Source organism: Lipotes vexillifer, unplaced genomic scaffold (genome assembly GCF_000442215.2).
Source record: "Lipotes vexillifer unplaced genomic scaffold, Lipotes_vexillifer_v1.1 scaffold216, whole genome shotgun sequence".
NCBI classification, from domain to species: domain Eukaryota; kingdom Metazoa; phylum Chordata; class Mammalia; order Artiodactyla; family Lipotidae; genus Lipotes; species Lipotes vexillifer.
In genome coordinates this window covers 663802-673923 of record NW_006779100.1, presented here as the reverse complement: position 1 = coordinate 673923, position 10122 = coordinate 663802, and the positions used below count along the sequence as shown (strand labels likewise).

Below are 10122 nucleotides of genomic sequence, written 5' to 3'. Positions count from 1 at the left end.
GGTCTCCTCACTCTGGCAGATGGCCCTACTGAGTAGGTCCTTTTAAGATGGTCCTGGGTAATCTACTTTTGCACTTGGCCCATGTCAAACACAGGTAGTGGAGGCTGCCTCACTGCTGCCCTTTCTCCTTGTCCTGTTGTGGGGTGTATCAACCAACTTCACTAATTTAGAATTCTGCAGTCCAAAAGTGGGTGCCTCTTTTCATGAGTGTGCACGAAGGCCCCAAACTCCCGGAGAAACATACCTGGTTCACCTCCAACTCTCACAATGGTGGTTGCGCAGAGATGAACTTAACATTTCCTACAGTCAGCAAGACTCACCAGCTTGGGAGAGAGGTTTGGCAGACACTCCTAGTCTTTTGTAGTACCCGCTTTTTGTAGTGAGGTAAGCACTCTGTCCTATTCCATGATTTCTTCTAATGAATTCCTTTAAAATTTTTATGTCTCCCTGATGTAGGCTGGGAGTGGATGAAGGTTACAGGACTGGCCTAGTCACTTTTTAGCAAGTTCTTTGGGGATGTAGCTGGTAACGCTTCTTTAGAAGGTGGGGATACATATGGCCTGTTGGTCTCAGCTTTGGAATTTTACAGCCTATTAACATTCTGGTACAATATTAATTGCATACCAAATTGAGAAGTGAGGAATGCCTTTTTTGAGCAAAGAAAGGCTCAGTTTTAGGAGACACTTAGAAGCCATTCTATCCAATTCCCCAATCAATGTCATGAATCCTGTTTACAACTTGATGAGATGTTATCCAGTTTTCATTTGAACACATCCAGGAACTAGGAACCCATTCCCTAACTCTCAGATCTCAGTGCTGTCAATTACCATATGAGCTTCACCAAATCACTTAAAACCCCCTGTTTCCTCATCTATAAATGGGGTGTAAATAATATATTCTTCATAGAACATTGCTGGTAAAGTAAAAGGAAATAGACATATAAATTGCCTAACCCAGACACAGAGGAGTGCAAAGTTGGTTCCCTTTACAGGTTCCATTAGGGGACAACATTTTTTTTTTTTTTTTTTTTTGTTGGGGGATTGGGGCACTGTTGTGGCCTCTCCCGTTGCGGAGCACAGGGGTCCCTTTACCGGGTTCCTTAGGGGGCCACATTTTTTTTTTTTTTTTTTTTTGGCTGGGAGATGTGGCATGCAGTATCTTAGTTCCCCAACCAGGGATTGAACCCATGCCCCCTGCATTGGAAGGGTGTTGTCCTAACCACTGGACCACCAGGGAAGTCCCAGCATATTGCATTTTTGGATTGTCTTCACCTGCAGGAAGATCTTCCTCATAATGCACTGCCTGTATACGTTTTAGTACTCCTTTAAGTTCAACCCTCAGTGGGCACATAGAATGTCTTTTTTTCCCTTAACAGCTTTTCAGATATCTGTGATTTTAGTTGAAGGCACTGGAGACATTGGAAGGAAAAATCCGTTTTTTCTTTATTGATCTGGGGAGTTGGAGTAGCTGTTAGATTTCTATGTGACCCTCCAAGAGGGATTGAGTGAATGGGGGCAAAGATGATATTTTACTTTCTAACATCAGTTTTCTCTAACACCAGTGCGTTTAATCACAGCGTGGCTAGGATTCTGTAGGATTGTGGCCTGCAAAGTGTGTGTGTGTGTGTGTGTGTGTGTGTGTGTGTGCGCGCGCGCGCGTCCCACGTGTTGCCGAACACTTGAACGCATTTGAATGGTGCTATTCTTTGTCTGCCACATAGCGAGCACTTTATACGATCATTTATTGCCGTGAATGAATGGCTGAATGTGGAAGCTACAAAGAAAGCTAAACAGCTTTCACTGGATACCCACCGGGTGCTCAAATACTCCGTCAAGGACGAGCGAGGGGAGTCGGGGTTAAGAGGCCTCTTTTAGGGTGGGTGGGGATTAGTCTCGGGCTCCTATTGCTAGACACCGCCTCTTTTACTCGTGGGTAGCCGCTGGGCGGTGCTGGAGAGCCTCGCTGGTGGGCGGCAAGCTCCCCAGCTCTCATCCACACCCCTACATCCCTCCTTCCCCGCCCCGCGGAGAGACTACAACTCCCGTGGTGCTCTGGGAATGGAGGAGGCGGGGCAAATGAGGGGAGTGGGGAGAGCCGCGAGGGTGGGCCTTCCGGGCGTGTGTTTCCGGCGTCGGCGGCCTCGGCCGGGGACGGTGTGAGAGCGGTAAGATGGCGGCTGCGGCGGTGGTGGAGTTCCAGAGAGCTCAGTCTCTACTCAGCACCGACCGGGAGGCCTCCATCGACATCCTCCACTCCATCGGTAAAGGTCGCCGCGCCCCCTCTCCGGCCCCACCGGCCCAGCTCGGCCTGTGTCGGTCCACGGCGGCGGAGTGGGGCCGGGCTAGCCGGCTCTGGTGCTGCTGACTCACTGTGTGTGTGAGGGGGGCCGGGCCGGGGGCTCAGGCCGCTCGGAGCTCCCTGGGGCTTCCTGGTCCCCACCCCGGTGGGAAGCCCCGAGACAACCCCGGCGTCCACTCACCGGCTGCTGACTCACGGTGGGCTTGGCGCGGTTGTGGGAGAGTGGGCCGAGCCGGGGCCCCACCACTACCCAGCCTTGTCTCCCGCTCTGGCCCGTGCGGGCTGGCCCGGGACCGCGAGCGGTGCTGCCGGTGGGCTGGTCGCGAACTGGGCTGAGCGCCTTGAGTTGAGGGCCTTGGCGAAACCCGCTCTGGACAGGCATTTCCCGCCGTTGTTCTCAGCCCAGCCTGCTCGGGTGGGAGCGCGAGCGCAAGCGCTCGTTCTTCTCTTGGAGTTTCCTTCCCCGGGGCGCTGGGAGCTGCTACTTCTCGCAGCCCCTCCGCGGAAGGCTCCACTTCAGGGGGTCTCTTTCTGAGTGTGGTTTGAAATACCGAGGGGACACACACCTCGAATTGGTATTTGGTTTGGGGAGGTGACCGAGACGTTCCTTTGCCCCCCGTGTAGGGTGTAAGAGCTAGGTGTTGGCGTGGGATCGCCCGGCCAGAGGAGGTGACTAATCGTCCTAGTCTGCCGTAGAGGGTGGAAGAGAGTTCGGGGAGTTAGTTGTCAGCCGCGGAGTTCTGGGAACTCTTTGGAACCGGCCGGCTGCACGTTGCTGGAGAAAATCAAAGAAAAACATGTTAGCACTGTAGTATGATTGCCTTACACCTTGCACACGGCTGGAAAACTGAAATGGGAGCCGGAGCCCGTCGCTTCCGACAGTTTTCTTCTGGGATTCAGGTGTGACCAGAAATAAATTTATGATGACAGAGAGGGCGTTTAATGTTCAGCCATCAAGGGTTCAGTTAGGGCATGGGCTCGCTCTTCAATGCACATGTAGTAGTGTGATCTTTTTTAATGTAGCTTGAGAAGATTCGGGTTGAATCAACAAGTAGTTTGCACGTGTATGTGGGAACTCAAGGCTGTTGGCTTTTATGTCGACTCATTAGTCCGTCGAATTTTGGTACTCCCGATTTTCATGGAGGAAGGACAGTGACAAGATCTTGATGTCTTTATCTTTGGGGTTACTAGAAAAAGGGAGGGAGTGGGGGTTAAGATGCATCAGTGAATGGATTATATTGATATTTCCTTCTGAAGTTCTGATCTTAAGTCAGTTATAGTTAAGAACCAGAGTCATTTTCAATGTGTATTTTCTTCCTGTGAATACACACTAATATTTAGAACTAATGTGAGAAGCATGGATTTTATTTTATTTTTTGTGCCTATTGCCTAATACGTTGTCTTTTATAAAGTGCGAATTATGGTAAACATTATAATTAGAGTATTTCTTGCTTGCCCACTATATTAGGAGAGAGTTCCCTTGAAAGCTTTCCTGTTAGAACAAGCTTGAGTCATGATGGTTGACAGCCTTACTTTTTCTGGACTCCATCATGGAGTATCAAAATCTTGGTTTTTGTCAAGTCATGATGCTTTGTGAGAGAAGTGATAACTAGTGATGATTGCTAAAATTATCACTACAAACTTGAAGAGGCTGTCCAGTGTTTGAGTGGTAGAATAGTTATTAACAGTTGCAAGTGGGACACATAGCACAAAGTTATTTTAACAGGTCCTGAATCCCTTAAAGTAGCATTCCCTCCTAAGGATCACACTGGAGCTTTGACAGGGTTATGTTTCCTGAATGGCTTTGTAGAATTATTTATCCCTGACACACCCATCAGCTGAGGCTCTCCACAGGCCTAAAGTTTATTGAAAGACTTTTGACTTTATAGTTATCAGTAACTTGGTCATTTGATTTTAGTTTGTGGCAGGTAAATGCACAGACAGGCATGTTTAATATTTTCACATAACATAGTTCCTGGCATGGGGCTTACCACCACAGCTGGAAGAAGTTGTTTGAATTTTGCATTAAGCAAGTGACAGCAACAGAAATCTCAATGTATGTGGGTAAGGGAAATTCTAATCGGTAGAATGAAAATGCACATTTAAAATCAAAAGAGAGGAATCTATTCTTATGATATACATGGGACATGTGCTGCATGATCACTTTACTTTTTCTTGTTTAGAGTTTTTTTTTTTAAAGCTCTCTAGAATTTGTCTTTTGCTAACTGTTTGAGTTTGTAGTTGGTCTTGTGAGGGCGAAATTTCCCTTAGTTTTCATTTTTTGTCAGAATTTTAAGAGAGCTCGCATTTTCCTCTCCCAGTGAAGCGTGACATTCAGGAGAATGATGAGGAGGCAGTGCAGGTCAAAGAGCAGAGCATCCTGGAACTGGGGTCTCTCCTGGCGAAGACTGGACAAGCTGCAGGTAAGTGCTACAAGTGGATTGCCTTCTTTTACCTGAAATGCTGCGTGAAAGTTTTTTTTTTGGTTGGAGTGAGGGAACATAGGAATGCATCCATACAGTTTATTGGTAGTGTAATTCAATTTTATTGCCAACTTGTTGAGCTTTAGTTTTCTATCAGGAAGTTAAGAGACCTTTACACTCACTTCTTTCTTTGAAGACTTTTGTTCTGCAGATGAGGGAAAAAAATCCTGTTTCTTTTGGAATATAGTGACCTGTGATTTGTTTCTCGTTTGGATTTTCACTGCATTCCCTTACATGTGGGCAGTAGCAGCCTTCGGTGATTTCATGGAGCTGCTCTGATGTATTTAAGGTGGATAGTGACTCTAGGCCCCTGACTTCAAAATGACTAGGCATTTTGTGTCCAAGGAAGTGGCTTTGCTGTCTGATACACAATGAGTAAGACATTAAATGGAGAGAACCGTCCCAGGATTTCTCCACTGGTACCTAGGGCTTTGTGCCTGTTGTTGCCCAGACATTCTAGTTGTAATTGAACCATTGACTTTGCAAGCTCGAGATGTTATTCTGATGATGGGTGTGTCCTTAGAAGGAGAGAGTCTTGTTGACAAGGAAGGGCTTTTGACCAGTAAAGTGATAGTAGTATTTAGAGAGTAGCCTGCTTAAACTTAAAATGGGTGATCAACTTTAAAGTGAATTTAGAGCTTATCTGATTAGAATGGATTAAACATGGTTGATCTCGTGAATTACTTTCCCCCAAATTATGTTGTTGTCCAAAAGGATGATACCTGTAAGTTAGCAAAATTTCTTGAACTTGGAAACAAAGATCTTTTCCAATTAAGGATGATAACTCATTAATTATTAGGCTCAGTCAATAGAAAGTTGAATAAAGTTGTATGAAATTGGGAGGATGTGTTTATATGGATCTTGTACCTTATGTAAAATATCATTAAAAATATCTATAATGAGAAAATCCATTTTTGAGTGCTTATTACGAACTAGTTATTGTTTTAAGCCCAAACAGGATTTAGCTTATTGAATCCTCGAAACAACTTGGTAAGGTATATACTATTACCTATTTTATACCTGAGGAAACTGAGCACAGAAAAGTTAAATATCTTATTTAAGGGCACTCAGCTAGTATGGGAGACTCAGAATTTGAATCCATGTAGTCCTATTTCAGAGCTCATGACCTTGAAGTATTTGCTTTCCATAGTTATCCACTTATGAGTTATCAGTGGTAGGTGGTGGTTTTTTCATTTTAGGCTGACTTCTCTCCTATTTAACATGTTTATGGATTCTTTTGCCTGTCAGTTAATGTGAGCTTGGGGTTGCAAAACACTTTTGATCATTAGTCCACATGAAATATAATTAATAAGGTAATTTTCCTGAAAGAATTAGAAAACCAGGTGAAATGATTTTTTTTTTTTTTTTTTTTTTTTTTGGCCGCGCTGTGTGGCTCTTGAGATCTTAGTTTCCTGAACAGGGATTGAACCTGGGCCCTTGGCAGTGAGAGCCCGGAGTCCTAACCACTGGACTGCCAGGGAATTCCCTGAAATGATTTTTCTGTTTTTGAATGATCCAAATGTCTGTTTTTCTCAAGTAGAATGGATAATTAAAAACAGCATGTAGTATAGTCAGTGTTTCAGAAAATTTGTCCAAAAATGTTACTGCTTTGCTTGAAGTTACTATTTCATGCTTTACTCTCTCCTTATTCCTTGCCCTCCCCTCCCTGTGACCTACCTGAGAAGTTTAGAAGTGTACAGGGAAACTTATTGGAATTTAACAGGTGAATCATAAGAACTTTAAAAAACATTTCCAGGTTACTTATAATTGTTTTCTAAGAAAGACTTTGACAAGTATAGTAAGGAAGTTTCGGGGCCTACATTCATTTACCTATCTTTGCTATTAATAATTGATCAGTTTGTCTTGTTTCCTTTGATTTTTGGGTTCCCTGAGAACACAGAACACAGAAAATATTTCTGTTCCATTGATTTCCAATTTTGTTTTGTTATGCATTTAATACAGGGCTAGCACTGTGCTAAGTACTCTACTCAAAAAGTTTAAGGTAGGGTCTCTGATGGACATCAGTCACTTGGGAATTAGTGAATAAGACAGTGTCTGATGCAGAATAGTGATTGAAAGTAGTGGTGTTCGTCATCAGACATGCTTAGGCTCAGGATCTGCAGATTTCATAGCCTGAGACTCTTAAAAGGAGTGTGTTGAGTTCTGTGAGGTTCTGAAAAGGAAGTTCTGGTCACACAGTTGCAAATAATTTCAGTAAGAATAGAAGGAAGAACTCAATATGATTCTACAAGAATTAAAAAAAAATCAGTGTGAAAATGTAAAGAAACGGAATATAACCAAGAACGACTAAGAAACAGTAATAGACTAAAATGAAAAATGAACTGAGTCTTTGGCAACTAAGAGGTCATTTGTTTTTCTGTTAGAAGAATAACTTGGAGAAGATACTGTAATGCTAGCAAGTGCTAGAGAGAAGGGCAGACTCCTTAGCTCATGTTTCACTTCTGCCTTTTCCAGATGGAAAATGATTTTCAAAAAGAAAAAGATAGAAATAACATCAGAAAGAGAGAATTAAAGCTAAGGTAGGTGAGAGAAGAGAGAGCAGGTCGTCTTTTTTAAATAAGTTCAAGTTTCTAGGTTCTGACAACTTCTGTCCTTTAATATCAGAAGAATAGTTGTAGCAGATTTATTTATAGAGCCACTATTATTCTGAGAAAAATCATGGAGGGTGGAGAGGTATAAGGAAACTGAGGATGGGCAGAACATTATTCCACTTTTCAAAAAGATAATAAAAAGAATAAATTCTAGACACTGTAAACTGGTAATCATCAGTAAAGTTCCAGGACAGATTATTTGATAAGTAGGTTTTAAGCACATAAAGCAGAGTTTATTAAGAAAAGATTATTCCAAACTCACCATGGTTCTCTTTTGTTAGCCTTATCAGACAGCAGATTTGCAGGGTCCACAGGCAACGGCTCGCCAGCTGTCTTTGTAAATAAAGTTTTGTTGGAACATAGCCATACCCATTTGTTTACATACTGCCCATGACTGCTTCTGTACTACACTGGCTGAGTTGAGTACCTGCCGCTGAGACCATATAGCCCACAAAGCCAAAAATATTTACTGTCTGGTCCTTCACAGAAAAAGTTTGCCAACCCCTGGGATAGGAAGAATGATATAGACAACATATCTGATGTAAGCAGGGTCTTTGAACATTTGCCATGACAAATGGATCATTTGTCGACCTGGAGGGAAGTCTCTAGCATCATGTCATAGTTCTTCTGGTCAGTATCTGGCAGTAGAGCTAAAGCCGTATCAGAAGGTGTGCTTATTTTTGTAGATGATTCAGTACAGTAGAGAACAGAATTAAGATTCAGAGTTATTGTCAAAGCCAGCAAGATTAAATTCAGTGTGGAAAGTATAAAGTTATATACTTAAACTATTTTATCAAAACAGAAGAACGTGGGGGAATTACCTCTCTATGCAAAAAGACCTTATGGACTCAGTCTGAACAAAGTGCTGTTAGCAAAAGCAAAACATGCTTCTTGTGTTACATGTGGCAGTCCAATCAGGAGAATTAAGCTATGACTACTGGTCTGACCCTACATGGAACGTTGATTCAGTTCTGGGGACCACAAGTGGTACATTTGCAAACTAGAGTTAATTCAGAGGAGGGCAACTAAGGTGACAAGGAATCTAGAAACCAGGACATTGGAGGAACAGTTGAAATAGTTAAAGCTGTTTAGCTTGGAGAAAGGGAAAGTTAGGGAGATATGAGTGATAGTTACCTTCAGATATTTGAAGCCACGTGCAAAGAGGGTATAGACTCATGTTTCAGAAAAGAACAATTTAGTTTGACCAACACTGGAATTGTCTACTTTCTGAATATTTCTGTCACTAGGGAGTGTTTAGATTTGTTCAAGCATAGTGGGAAATGCTGTTTCAGAAGGGACATTGCACTAGACTGCTTTTAAAAAACTATGATTATATAACATAATTGAAGTTTGCATAAATGCAAAAGTAATTTGAGGGCGAGAAATCAGTGTAGCCTGGCACTGGCATGGAAGACTCACTAGGACTTCAGCTGGACCTAAAAGGATATCTAAGATCTACATAGGTCGAAGTGATGGGGAGGGATTCCAGGTGGAAATGCAGCATGAGCGAGGCATGAAAGCAGGCTTGTGTGTAGTCAGTACAGGGGTGAATGGAGTGGCAGAATTGGAAGAAAATCTTAGACGGTGGGATTCACAGGTCAGTACTGGGGAGTGAAAGGAAAGATGAACTTTTCCACTCTGCATAAAGTTCCTTTTATACCTGACACAGTCTCATGTATCCTGTGACTGCGCAGGCAGATGAGGATTCAAGACCCTGAATTAGCATTCTCAGGAGGGGGAGGCTTGCTTGCCCTAAATTCGAGTTCTCAGGAGGATGAGTCTACAGTTGGAGGCAGTGGCACTAAAGTAATTTTAACCTACATTCCAAAAGAACTTCCTTAGTTGTTTAGTTGACATATTCTCTAATTTTCACGTTTGTTTCTAAAGGTGCTCCCTTAGATTACTGTGCCACCCTCTTTTCTTACATAAGGGGTGGGGGGAACCTCTGTGGTTGATGGCTTTTTTGTCATAGTTTAAGACTTAGGTTTTGCCGATTAATGAGGAATTTTAAAAGGTTATGGTATAACTTTAAGGGACAAAACACCCTAACTTTTATGTGAAAAGTTGATTCAGAAGAGTGCCATGGAAATTATATTGGTAAAAGACTAAGCTGGGCATTACTTCAGGAAGGGAGGAAAAAAGGAACCTGGAATTGAAAAATCTCTGTTTAAGGGGAACTGCTGAGACAGACTTGGTTGGAAATTAGGAAAAAAAAAATTTAACTCCTATAACCTGATAAATTTGGTAGCTGTGGGGAAGTAATTTTGTCTAAGGTGGTAGAGGCATAGCATATTTTGTGTTCTAGAAAACTGTTTTCTGAGAGTGTGAGTACTTTGCTGTACTCATGAGGCAGACAGACATGAGCTTTTCCCAGGACCCTCACAGTAATCCAGAGGCTGAGTGGGGAATGGAATACAGATTTGGTAAATGTTGTTAACTTTTTTGCTACTCCATTACCTGCTAAGAATGCTTTAAATTCCTACTAAGTTTCATTTTGACTGATTCCAGACATAATTACTGGTTTTATGATCTTGGGTCATTTTTTTTTTTTTTTTTTTTTTTTTTTTTTTTTTTTTTTCACTGCTGTGATCTCTCCCGTTGCGGAGCACAGGCTCTGGACGCGCAGGCTTAGCGGCCATGGCTCACGGGCCCATCAGCTCTGCGGCATGTGGGATCTTCCCGGACCAGGGCACGAACCCGTGTCCCCTGCATCGGCAGGCGGACTCAAC

The 10122-nt window shown here is 43.0% G+C and overlaps 1 protein-coding gene across 1 annotated transcript in view; it reads left to right on the top strand.

Annotated features, from left to right (window-relative positions):
* The first annotated feature begins 2135 nt into the window (after positions 1 to 2135).
* PSMD11 (proteasome 26S subunit, non-ATPase 11) overlaps positions 2136 to 10122 on the top strand; it is a 29336-nt gene continuing 21349 nt past the window's right edge. The window contains exons 1-2 of the mRNA XM_007452367.1: positions 2136 to 2260; positions 4620 to 4721. Of these exons, the coding sequence (XP_007452429.1) occupies positions 2170 to 2260; positions 4620 to 4721 (193 nt within the window). The 5' untranslated portion in view covers positions 2136 to 2169. The remainder of the gene's footprint in view (positions 2261 to 4619; positions 4722 to 10122) is intronic.